The sequence below is a fragment of the Diadema antillarum genome, unplaced genomic scaffold (assembly GCF_040938485.1).
Source record: "Diadema antillarum isolate AM-2024a unplaced genomic scaffold, OU_Dant_1.0 seq00001630_RagTag, whole genome shotgun sequence".
NCBI classification, from domain to species: domain Eukaryota; kingdom Metazoa; phylum Echinodermata; class Echinoidea; order Diadematoida; family Diadematidae; genus Diadema; species Diadema antillarum.
The window spans coordinates 447,943-461,729 of record NW_027272339.1 but is presented as its reverse complement, the minus strand read 5'-3'; the positions used below and the strand labels follow the sequence as shown (position 1 = coordinate 461,729).

General features: G+C 41.4%; 1 protein-coding gene across 1 annotated transcript; it reads right to left on the bottom strand.

Moving 5' to 3' along the window:
• Positions 1 to 3,229: 3,229 nt before the first annotated feature.
• Positions 3,230 to 5,111, bottom strand: LOC139711261 (uncharacterized). Its single transcript, XM_071623172.1, has 2 exons — positions 4,843 to 5,111; positions 3,230 to 3,866 (listed from the first exon to the last, which is right to left on the bottom strand). Exons 1-2 carry the CDS (start codon positions 5,109 to 5,111, stop codon positions 3,230 to 3,232), a joined length of 906 nt encoding a protein of 301 aa, XP_071479273.1.
• Between the last annotated feature and the right edge of the window lie 8,676 nt (positions 5,112 to 13,787).

Here is a 13,787-nt window from a genome sequence, read left to right as displayed (position 1 = left end):
CATCAGAAATGGCATTCCTTTCACGTTGCAATGACATAAAAGGCATCAATGATAGACAAGGTAACGAGTAAAAAAAATCATTTGAAAATGAAACGCATCATTTATTGTACACGCATACACACAGTGCAGCGAATTTCGTTGCTTGAATCAATTCACATTCTATTAACATCTACATTCCATACATTATACAACATATACAGACAAAAATGTAAAACGTATCGCGACATTAGTCCAACAGTCATTTTCGGAGCGTGTTCCGACCAGCGCACTTTGTAGCGTTTGAGTCCTTCCACGAATTGCGCGCGAAATTCCTCTTTCCGCTCGTCCGGTATGCAGGCATATTGGTAGATGTTGACAAAATAGCATAGAGCCATCAGCGAACGTTTGTACTTGTTGGGATGATTGGGGTTCTCTATACAATTTTTGAGCAGGGCCTCTATACAATCGTCGAACCTCTCATTGCCTCGAAGCTTGATTCGTCGCACACGGGAAAATTGTTCCTCGCTTGCAATTGTCCGACATGCGCGTAAGATTGTCTCGGTGTCTACGGCGTGAAAGTCGGAAGGAAATGTGTCCTTTATCACCGTTAATAGCAGTCGTTCGTCTAAAGCACGTTCCACTGAGGGTCCGTCAAGACGATGTCGGGCAGGCCGGTCTCGAGCCCCAAGGCCCTGTAGACCACTCTCACAGCGGCCTCTATCCCCTCCACGTGTCTCCCTATGTTGACTCTTCTTTGTTCCAGCTGTTGTTGAGTCTCTCCCCTCAGAATAAATTTGATGTACTCCAGGAAAAAACCGCACTCGACGAGATCTGGTCTCATCCAGAGCACCCTGCCAACGTAAGGGTACACTCTCTCCACAGTCATTGGGTCCAAATGATGAACCGCCTGGAACACTTTGCGCTGTGGATCTTCGGGAGTACCGTCTATTGGAGAATCTGGCACGTTTTGCACCCGTTTCAAGACTTCGATGAGAGTTAGATACTCCGTCAACATCAGCAAGTCCACCTTCTCCACCGTCCTCTGCATTTCGGGACACCAGGTGTTGGCGATGTTCGGCTGAGACATTCTGTAACATGTGATGCTCTCGGAAGGTTTCAAATTGAAATGTGTCCCTCTCGCATGTTCTTCGAGTTTTTATTCTTTTGCTTTCCAAAGGACGCCACCATCTCTTTGAATATGTATGAGGCATTTATTGTTTTATGCAGGACGAGTCCGAACCCGTCACTGGCTCCAGGTCCAGTTTATGTATTTCTTTATTTAAAAATTCTTTTGTCTTCGCTCGCGTACAAGCGTGGGTCAGAGGACAAGTCCGAACTTATCGTGAACTTGAGGTCCAGTCTTATGTATTTCTTTGTTTTTCTAGTCTTTTGTCTTTGAGTGTGCGAGCGTCGGTCTGAGGACAAGTCCGAACTTATCGTGAACTTGAGGTCCAGTCTTATGTATTTCTTTGTTTTTCCAGTCTTTTGTCTTTAAGTCCCCGAGCGTTGGTCAGTGGACACGCCCTGACTTTTGTCTTCGATTGCGCAAGCATTGCGCAAGCGTCGGTCAGAGGACACGCCCCCATTTTTATGTATTTCTTCGTTTTTTAAAGTTCTTTTGTTTTCGATCGGGCGAGCGTCGGTCAGAGGACAGGTCCGAACTTGTCGGAGTGACGTCATCAAATCAAACAAATGTCATGCATACGATTGCAATCGTCATTATGACCATTTCGACCATTGCCTTCGAAAATATCTCTCGATGTGAGAACAAAAGAATATGATGAAACAATGACGCGGATTCTTAAAACAATAGCATATTTTTCATAATTCATTCTTCATATTTCATATCGATCCATAAATATTCATATTTCATAATCATCATCCATCGTCAATATCTATAATTCATATCTCATGAATATTCATCTTTCATTTTTCATATTTCATACATTCTTTTGTTCTTTCCTATTTCTATTGTTATGCAAATATCCATAATTCATATCTATTATCATAATTCATCGATTTATCATAATCCATATCATAATCCATCTTTTTATCATAAATCATATCATAATCCATATTTTTATCATAATTCATATCATAATCCATCTGTTTATCATAAATCATATCATAATCCATATTTCATAATTCATAATTCTTTTGTCTTTTCATATTTCTTTTGTTCTAGAACAATAGAAATATGAATCATATTTTTATGACGCTATACGTACACCTATACTACTTCTGTCTCTCTCTCTCTCTCTCTCCCTCCCTCTCTCTCTCCCTCTCTCTCTCTATATATATATATGTATATATATATATATATATATATATGCCGACTTTGACAGTTCATATTTCGCTTCTGTCTCCCTCCCGCCCCCCCCCCCCCCCCACCCTTGCTCGGATAAATACGTTGATATAGGCCTACAGTTAGTTATGCAGATGTCTCCGTATCTTCAAAGGACAAGTTCACCTTAATATACATGAGAATTGAGAGAATACTACAATAGAAGAACATTTCAGTGTGAGTTTGTAGGAAAAATCTAACAATCCTATCAAAGGTATGATTTTTTTGGAAGTTTCAGGGCCACCATATAGATGAGAAGACTATACTAGAGTTTGTCATAACCTCTAACCTGTATTCTCCTAATCCAACTGTGACTGGGCAGAAACTTTCACAATTCATAATTTCCGGACAAATTGTCCGATTTTACACAAACTTTCACTGATGTGATTGACAAATATTGTTATAATCACTCAATTCACACTGATTGTTAAGGTGAACTTGTCCTTTAGACATCAGTGTTGTTGTCAGCATTAGCACAAATTCAAGTTGTAAACAAAACAACTTTCATGTCTAATTATTCTCATATCTCAAGTTTCAAGTTGATTTATTTCATTTCCAACACACAAATAATTAGAAATATAATGAAACACTCGTGTACACAGATGTCAGGAAATCAGTACCACAATGCGATGAATAGAATAACATCGTAAAAGAGATACAGGTAACTTGCCAACAGAGATACAAAAAAATAAGTGTTACGTCACTGTGGTAAATGCATAAACAATATTGCTGGAAATTGAGGGGACTTCTAAAAAGCAGAGCTTGTAGAATGCAGTCCCCTCATGCAAATCTATCATATCTAACAGGAGTCGCGAATTTGTGAACAGTTTTTAGTAGACGTTCTATCATCAAATATTACAGCTCAGAAAGAAAGATAACACCATCTTTACAGATTGTGTTGTTAAGTTACAGTTTACTCTTCAGAAGCTTTTCGTAGAACTTCATCGACGCGTCAGAAAGTCGTGCCACGTCGTTGGGTAGCTGGCCTCGCGGGATGGGCTCTGTGAGGGGCATGAAACAGCTACTCTTCATGGCAGTTTCGTACATGGTGACCAAATCTTTCGTCACCGCCTCCCCGGGTGCCTTCCATGAGTCGGCTACGGCTGTTGACGAATCCCACTGAAGCAAGGAATCCGAGTAGGGGAGCCCAACCTGTCGGCAAAACTTCGACAACACTTCGGAAGGTTTCGCCAACAGATCGTCGGCGTCGAGAACAATCGGGTCCGGATCGAGGCCGGACTCGCGCACGTATTTCCACAGAGAATATAAGTCCTCGTAAAACGTCTTCGACGGGAGGGCTACATCGTCGACCTCCAAGTCGAAAGATGTTTCTTCTCCTACATCCCTGAGAAGATTGGTTATCTTCAAATAAGCTTTGCGATAAGACGAATACGCCCTCACCGGGTGACGGACAAGAAACACGTGCCTGAAGCCGGCTGGGATAAAGGCGCGAGTTGAATCATCCCGCACTGCAAACGCCATATCTTTCACCAAGACATACTTCCCACCGGCCGATTCTAAATCTTTCTTTACAGTTGAATATCTGAAGAAGGACAGAGAGCATGAAGAAAAAATCATATGCAATTAGAATGAGCCTTCTTTAATTCAAATGAAGGTAAGAGATTCATATTATTGAAGTCATTCGCTGATATCGGCTTTGCGCCCGCCCGTCCCTTGCGGGTTCATATACAATACTTCGGTACATCTCTTTGACTATAGCTATGAAAAGCGATTAAAGTCATACTCACATGGAAATTACTTTCGCACTACAATGTTCAATCATTGTAGGATCAAAGTAGGAAGAAATTCTGAATACTGCTTTACAGAGTCCAATTGTGTAAATTTGTGTAGACCAATCGCAAACGCATGTATGTAATTATTGCAGTTTGCATGTTGTTAGCTATATAGACTAACCAATCAGCCGTCAATTAATCATTCAGTTATTACTGAGGTAACTACAAAATTTAACATGCAGTAAAAGGGGCTTGTTTGCACACTTTATCATGAAGTTAGCTCTCGAGTACTAAAAAAGACAGCTTTATAAACTGGACTGGATGATGCGGTGTATGTTTGTAGGAAAAACAAAAAACAACGTATTTGTGCGCGCATGCTAAAGTGCATTAACTTTGCTGAGCAGATATGATTATTCCAAAAAGATTACAAAACTTCTCATTCAATGTACTATTACGTAACTGTCCTAACAAAAACAAATTTCTGTATCATAGTGATCAGATAAAATAATTTCTATTTGTGTGTGTGTGTTGTGTGCTTGAACAATAAAAAAAAATATAGTCAATCTATACTATTATGCAAGTGTTAAAAAAAAACGGTAGCATAGTGTCATAAAAGAATAATAATCGAGTAAATACGCTGTCTATTATAGGGCCAAAAGAAACATATCATGTCTATCGCATGATTTTTTGGCAACTCATGAGATCACATGTATGCGAACTTTATATCTACAGTGTAATAAATGTATGCTTTTGGGAAGAAAAACAACAAAACTTCGATAGACATACGCAATACGATCTGCGTCGATCTTGGAGCCAATCATGCTGGACAGAATCGCCGCAGCCGAAGCGATCGCTTCCTCGTTACCTTCGTAGACCAGTGGCGCCTCCCGACCGCAGGCGAACTCATACGTGCGTGCCGCCAATGCGCTGTAACAGAGCGGCTCGAACCACACTTCGAGTCCCTCGATGGCGCTAAGACATTTGACGATCGCCGTGGAGATCGTCCTCGGCAGACACCAGACGATGAGACGAACGGGAGTTGGGTCAGACGCCATCTTTACACCTTCTTCCTTCAAGAGAATATAAGCTCCTGCGATGTCAGCACATCACTTCTTACACTCATTTCAAGAGTACTTTATCTATACTCGAAGTTGCAGTACGTTGTATCTGTACTTTTGCCCTTTTCAAAAAGAAGAGGTTATCTTTGGTCCACAAAGGGCTGTTTCGAAATTATAAAAGGGTCGAATAAAGGGCAAAATTAAGACACAGAGGACTATATCTTACCATTTAAAGCGTTAGAATTTCATAACATCTATGTACATGTTATTTATTTTTATATTTATACACTCAAACAATGTGTGTACACAAATGAAAAATCAATCAATAAATAGACAATCAAATAAGTGAGTAAAACATGATTATACATATTTGCAAATATATATGTATATATATACTTGTATAATATATATATATATATATATATATATATATATATATTGTAACGAAATTCGGTGGAACCGATTCGATTTAACTGTTCGATTAGTATTTGTTATGATCGATAGTATCTATAACATAGAAAGGGGCGCAATATCGAAACGTTGGACAAACGTTTCAAGGTGGTAGTGCATCATTATGACTTTAACATTTATTATTAAATATGTGGTTACTTGTTTGTCATGGGCAAGTTTGGGTTATTTAATACCAACTCCGGTTTAGACCGATGATACATGCCGAATTGTAGTAACCATGTACAAGAGATACTGTTAAAACGTATAGTCATTGTACGACTTTTGTAACCACGTCAACATTTCAAATAATTTGAACGACTACTGCAGGTATTTTCCGCGGCGCTTACGGCCGTGCGGGATTGCCTCTTCACTCCGCGATAGGAGGGGAGGCATATAAATTGGCCGTTGTGTGACATAGTCCGCAACAAGTAGCCCGTGTATGATACATTTCCAATGTATTGTTAATGTTCACTACTATGTGTAATAAACTGTACATGTGTTCCTGAACTGACGACTCTATTGTGTCTTCTTGAGAGTTCTATCACCAAGCAGCGGTGTGCAGAGTGGTGGTACATGTCTTGAGCTGGAGCACCACCGATCCTGAGAAGACCAACTAGCAAGCCGTTGGATTTCGGGTATATTGGTAATGTGACTTGTCGCATAGTCCGTGCCCAATCCAAGTTCCAGTCGTCGTCATTGGATTTCGAGTATAATGGTAATGTGACTTGTCGCATAGTCCGTGCCCAATCCAAGTTCCAGTCGTCGCCTGAGGAAGTTGGTAACGGTGCGATACAGCACTTTTACCCCGTGCCATCAACGATACCTGTGCCACCATATGGTTGTGAAAGGTGTTCCACGTTAGCGTGACTGAGTTGGTAGCATGAGTTGGTAACAAAACTTGGTAGCAAGACAACGTCAGCAGAACTTGGTAGCAAGAGTTGGTAGCAAAAGTTGGTTACAAAATAAGTGTACCAATTTAACATTCTCTACAAGTGACGCTTGGGAGTGACATATCATAAGTGATGCTGAACTTGGTATGTGTGCCGCTTGTGTTGGTGAGCTGCTTCTGACACAATATAATACATGGTAGCATACAGACTAGTAGTTTTAATAATTTAAAGGGATCGTTGTAAACTGCAACAAAACGAACCCCGCCTACGCGGCCATCCTGACACGGCTCGCGGAGGCATTTGTATAGACAGTCAAATACACTCTCTTAATTCACGACGAGAAGGCGAGTTCGTCACACATGGTGTTAGGAGTGGGATCCCTATTTGTAACTTTTGTATGAATAAATGTAGTTAACTGTGTTTTCACTATGGCACGCGAAACGCCATTGTTGGAGTTGTCACTTTTGCTGGAGAGCAAGATTAGCGAAATCGACGACTTGATTGCTCAGGTGTCAGAGTCGGTGCGCGAACAAACTGGAGTAGCACCAACTTCGGTTTCTAACTTACGCTGCTCACCGATGACACTTGGAGGGCGCCCTAACCAGTCGTCACTGCCACCCCCACCAGTGGTGTCACCTCAGCTGTTTGGAGATGCAAATGGAGAGGTGGAGTTGTCAGCTCCGCCATCGGCAAAGCTACTACCTCAGCAGCATCAAGCTCCAATGCAGCAGTCGCATTCATCTCGTACAAGTGACCAGCCTGTTACATTTGGAGGACAACCAGATGTAATGCCACACCATTTTGCCCCGAACCAGCGACGTCGAACAGAGCTCTGGGACCAGATACGTCATTATGATGTTCAGGGCAACGGAACCAGCAAACCGGCTGTCATACCAGATAGATATGATGGCAAAGGACCTGTGCTGGACTATCTTTGCCATTTCGAAGCTTGCGCTGGAGTTAACCGCTGGACGGAAGTGGAAGCTCTTCAATATTTGGCTGCCAGCTTGAAAGGAGCTGCTGTCAAAGTACTAGCACAGCAGACGGGACGTCAGTTGACGTACCAAGAACTCGTGAACCGTCTGAAGCACCGCTTTGGACCTGTTTCGCATTCAGAAGTATTCCTGGCAGAACTACGTACCAGACGACGCAGACCGAAGGAAAGTTTGCAGGAGCTAGGACAGAGCATTCGCGAGCTTACATCCATGGCATATCCTGAATTCAAGGAAGCGGGCCAAGATAAATGGGCTCGAGGTCACTTTCTCGATGCTATAGTTGACCGGGATATTCGAATCGGCCTCTTCCGGGCTCAGCCTCGTACGCTCGACGAGGCAATCCAAGCTGCTCTCAACACAGAAGCCTTCCTGCGGATGGAGAGCGACCGTCGGCAGTATAACGGAGTCTTGCTGTCACAGAAGGAAGATAACATAGTGGCTGTGACGGATGAAGACACTGCTGACAAACCCATAAGGGTGTGTGAAAATAACACCACTCTCATGATCGAAGCAGTCAGCGATCTAATAAAGAAGAGGGAGAAGGAGCAACCAGCGCCAGTGCCGAGAAACGACTTGGCATTAAAGACTGAGACACTCCCTAAAAGCGAACAGAAGGAGGACAGTCAGCCTTCTGATAACAAGGAGGACACATCCAAGGAGGGTATGAATCCTCCAGACGACGGGTGCACACCAGCCAGAAAAGCATCTGAACCAGATACATCTGAACCGCCACTACCTAGTTCCGGAACTTCACTTCTGTCATCCACGTTCCAGAAAGGACTGTACGTGAATTTGAACGTGAATGGGCAAGAGGTGATGTTTCTGGTAGACAATGGTGCATCGCAGTCATACGTCTCAGAAGGAATGTACCTGCGAATGAGACCCGAGCGAAAGCCACCACTTGAACCAGTGACAAGCATCGTTCGTCAAGCAGATGGATCTCGGCTGAAAACAAAGGGACATGCAACCATGGAACTTCAGCTTGGCTCCTGCTTGTGCCATGTTGACTTGGTAGTAGCTGACATAAGAGCTGAGGGTATCCTTGGTCTGGATCTCCTGATTGGTCTGGAAACCACGCTAGATTTCGAGAACATGCAGCTGCATACTCCATGGGTATCTCTCCCATGTATAAACAATGAGAGACAGAAATGTGCAGCAACGACAACACCGATGTTGGTAAAAGGAACAGAGGTAGCCAACCTTACCAGCCTTGCTGAGGACGACATGGAGACCACGCCTCACGACGAAGACGTATCTCAGAATTGTGTGCCGCCACATCTGGATGACTTCTGTCAATGCAGTTTGACAGAGACTCCCCCAGAAAGTAATTCATCGGCATGCCAGCTTCTGAGAGACGACTCAGAGGTATTCTCTACAGGCCGAGCAGAGCTGGGAAGAAGGGCTACACTTCACCAGCGTGTCAACGTCAGCAGAGCAGCACCAGTACGAGTGTGTGACGACTCTTCCTCCCCTGCACGCTATTCTCGGTCACCGGGAAGACCACCTGATTATCTACCCCGATCGAGGAGCCGCTCTTCTTTGAGGCACGCCCGTTCCTCTCGTCGTACATTGGATTCATCCTGGCAAACCATGCCAGGGTGAAATGTGACATCCCTCGTGTCGACCTGTCTGCGGCAAGGGAGCAGCCAGGTCAGGAAATCAAACGAAGAGACTGTTGAACTCTTGAAAGATGAGTTTGCAACGAACAATAGTCTATGAAAGTTAGACAGATGTGAACTAAAGACTGTAGTTGTCTCATAACGTTGTTATGAACTGTAAGAGTTTTGTGACAAAATAAGTGCACAATACGTTTAGTAGTAAGTGAATTTTGTTTTTGTCACTTTTTCTTTCTTCATGTGTTCGGCTCCAGGGACGAAGCCTGCATGGGGAGGGAAGCCATGTAACGAAATTCGGTGGAACCGATTCGATTTAACTGTTCGATTAGTATTTGTTATGATCGATAGTATCTATAACATAGAAAGGGGCGCAATATCGAAACGTTGGACAAACGTTTCAAGGTGGTAGTGCATCATTATGACTTTAACATTTATTATTAAATATGTGGTTACTTGTTTGTCATGGGCAAGTTTGGGTTATTTAATACCAACTCCGGTTTAGACCGATGATACATGCCGAATTGTAGTAACCATGTACAAGAGATACTGTTAAAACGTATAGTCATTGTACGAATTTTGTAACCACGCCAACATTTCAAATAATTTGAACGACTACTGCAGGTATTTTCCGCGGCGCTTACGGCCGTGCGGGATTGCCTCTTCACTCCGCGATAGGAGGGGAAGTATATAAATTGGCCGTTGTGTGACATAGTCCGCAACAAGTAGCCCGTGTATGATACATTTCCAATGTGTTGTTAATATTCACTACTATGTGTAATAAACTGTACATGTGTTCCTGAACTGACGACTCTATTGTGTCTTCTTGAGAGTTCTATCACCAAGCAGCGGTGTGCAGAGTGGTGGTACATGTCTTGAGCTGGAGCACCACCGTTCCTGAGAAGACCAACTAGCAAGCCGTTGGATTTCGGGTATATTGGTAATGTGACTTGTCGCATAGTCCGTGCCCAATCCAAGTTCCAGTCGTCGTCATTGGATTTCGGGTATGTGACTTGTCGCATAGTCCGTGCCCAATCCAAGTTCCAGTCGTCGCCTGAGGAAGTTGGTAACGGTGCGATACAGCACTTTTACCCCGTGCCATCAACGATACCTGTGCCACCATATGGTTGTGAAAGGTGTTCCACGTTAGCGTGACTGAGTTGGTAGCATGAGTTGGTAACAAAACTTGGTAGCAAGACAACGTCAGCAGAACTTGGTAGCAAGAGTTGGTAGCAAAAGTTGGTTACAAAATAAGTGTACCAATTTAACATTCTCTACAAGTGACGCTTGGGAGTGACATATCATAAGTGATGCTGAACTTGGTATGTGTGCCGCTTGTGTTGGTGAGCTGCTTCTGACACAATATAATACATGGTAGCATACAGACTAGTAGTTTTAATAATTTAAAGGGATCGTTGTAAACTGCAACAAAACGAACCCCGCCTACGCGGCCATCCTGACACGGCTCGCGGAGGCATTTGTATAGACAGTCAAATACACTCTCTTAATTCACGACGAGAAGGCGAGTTCGTCACAATATATATATATATATATATATATATATATATACATACATATTGAGTAGGTTGTCCACGTGTTGGCGTGATAATAAGATAAAAAACAAAACTGGAACAAAGTTCATGCTGTATTCACCAACAGTTTATTTCTGCACATAAATTTTCGAGAATACAGCATATTCTAAATAAATCCAACTTCGTCATTACATTTTTTTTTCAAGACGTACAGAAATGCATTTTGTATGTTACTGGCTGAGAGCTTGCAAGAAGTCAGTGCACTTTCTTGCTTGTTTTGTCCTCAAAACGTTACTCACTTATTCCAAGCTTGCTTTCTGTAGCCAAAGAAACATATTTCATACAGTGCAGGAGTAACACCAAGGAATATGTATTTTCACACTTTCTTCATTCCTTCCATTTCTATATATATATATATATATATATATATATATATATATGAAATGTCACAACAAAGGAATGCATTAAATGCCAATCTTGATTTTAATTAAAAATCCGAATTTATATATATATAAATACGAAGTTGGATTTATTTAGTCATTGTTATTTAATACTATTATTTTGATACCATTCTGCATTGCCATGTACAAAAAAAAATTGCAATTATTTGGCACCAGTTAGTTGGTGTAAATGTAACTTGATGTTAGGTTGCCCTACTTATCTTAACAGAGAGTCGATGAAGAATCATATACAAATATTAACCCCTTCTGTGCCAGTGAATCAAATTTGCACCAATTTTGCTTACAAACCTATGAACATTGAATTGTTGTGTCACACAGAGGGTTAAAGGGATCGTATAGTTTTGGCTGAGACCTATTTTCAGGTTTCTAACATTTTTTGGTGAGATAATGAGAAACCTCTTATGAAATATGAAAGAGCATGTAATTCTATGAGGAATTCAACGTTTATTTGATGAAAATTGGTTTTGAAACGGCTGAGATATCCAAAAAAGAGCAATTCTAATAAAGTGTGGGACCCACACTTTATTACGATTGCTTTGTTTTACTTTGTTTTTGGATGTTTCAGTCATTCCAAACCCGATTTTCATCAAACAAACTTTAAATTTCTCTTAGAATGGTATGCTCTGTACTATATCATAAATGTTTTCTTGGTATCTCGCAAAAATCTAACAGCCCAATTTTCATCTCCACCAATACTGCACCATCCCTTTAACCAAACAATCCTCGATCTAGGCGATGAGCAGGATCACCACCGAAATATCAGACATTTGCATATTCGTCCATAGCTGACCTTTCCTGAAAATTTCTTTGTAATTAATTTCTTACCCTTTGCACAAAATTACAGATATTCCGACAAACAAGCCAACGTTGGCAAGAAACAAAGAAAGAATGAAAGGAGTAAAGAAATTCAATAAAACAACAAAGGATTAATGAATGAATGAATAAATGAATGAATGGAAGAAAGAAAGAAGACAAAAGAAATAGATGTGGCAATGAGGGCGCCAGACGAGCAACACCTTTGTCACGTGACCAACAAAGCCATCAGCAGTTCGCAAGGTGACATGGTTGAAGATTGTTAGACCATGAAAACCGGGTGCTTTTTGTGACTCCCTTTTAATCTGTTTTCTGGTGTATTCATAATTGTGACCTTTCTTTGTAGTTCCATGCCACTGCTTCCACAAATTGTACATTGACCCACTGCAAGGATACCATCGATATATCTAAGATGTACAAAATATGAAAATCAACCAAAGTCACGGTGATATCTCCCCATTTTCCCCCTCTTTCTCGTTGAATCTCTTTTAATTGCTCCCACTCAATATAGATTTACATTTGAGTTACCTATCTTTCTTGACTTTGGCATTGCAATTCCGCACAGATATTTCTTGATTCTTATTCACATTTTTTTTTACTGTTTCAGAGCAAGGACCTTTACAATGATTCTTTGATTCTTCTTATGTAAAGACCATGGTGTAAAGATCCGTCTCCAACTTGGCATCCGAAAAGAAACGGTTTTGCAATGGATTACTGCGTGTTTGTTTGCTCAGACATTCCAGTCTTGTTATTCGCCGAGAGCAAAGTTCGATAACTACTCACGTTGCGCCTCGTCATGATATTATGTGCTGAATTTATTTTCATCTCATCAAGCATTCATGGCATGAAAAGGTCATTTACAATCATGCTTGAGAAAAGAAAAGTGAGCTCTCTTTATAATACTTTAGAGCTACACATTGTACGTGTCTCTCTTGACTGGCTAATACATTACTTGGGCGGGATAATGGTTGCTCTGAAAAGAAAAACTCACTTTTTCTTTTTCTTTGCGTGAATATTTTAGTGCTAGTGGAAGGATCGGTTTAATCTAGTGCTGGATTAATTTAATAAATGGGTGTTGTTGTGGTGATCATGATATTGACGATGACACCAATATACTTACATCGATGCTAATAATGATGATAGTGATATGAGTAATTATCATTGTTGTCATTCTCATCGTTAGCACTGTTGTTATCATTATTGTCGTTACCCTTTGCAACACTATCATATTTCCATTCTTCTTTTCCAAAAAGTGAATTTACAAGTCACCTGCCCGGATCCACAGGGGCTCATCAACAGTACTTCACGCAAAAGTACGCAGTTCTGACGGAGCAGGACAGGGCTTAAACTTTAATAATATATCAGGCACATTCGTCTCATCACTATAATAATATTACTAGAAAAACATAGACCATTAGTGGTGGAACTTTGATATCCTTGAATTCCCGTAGTAGACCATCCATTGCATGCAGCCGGTGAGAGTGACGTCATAATAGTGGTACCTGCCGCCGCGTTGAATCATGTCTGTGATATGGCGAACGGGGTAAATCATTAACCAAGGAGCGACGCAGCGCCTGGTTATACATTAACCCTTCTGTTTACCCGCTCTTCAGTTTAAACCAGAACATAACTAAGTGGTAGTCTTGTTCAAGGCTTATAGATGATTATACTTCATACTAAATGCCAGAGTTGGGCTGGAATAGTGAATTATGCAAACTTTTTTCAAACGCTTTCTGACTTCAGATATCAGTTATTTAGGATGTAGATCTGACTTGACGGGCAGTTGATTTGTAGAAAATGCTTCTCATTGATCCGAACGATCAAAGTTGTTTCATAACGTCTGACTGACGGCTAAACATCTGACCTGACAGTGTCAATAATTAATGAAATTTTTCAACCTTTGCCTGAGCATTTCCTTA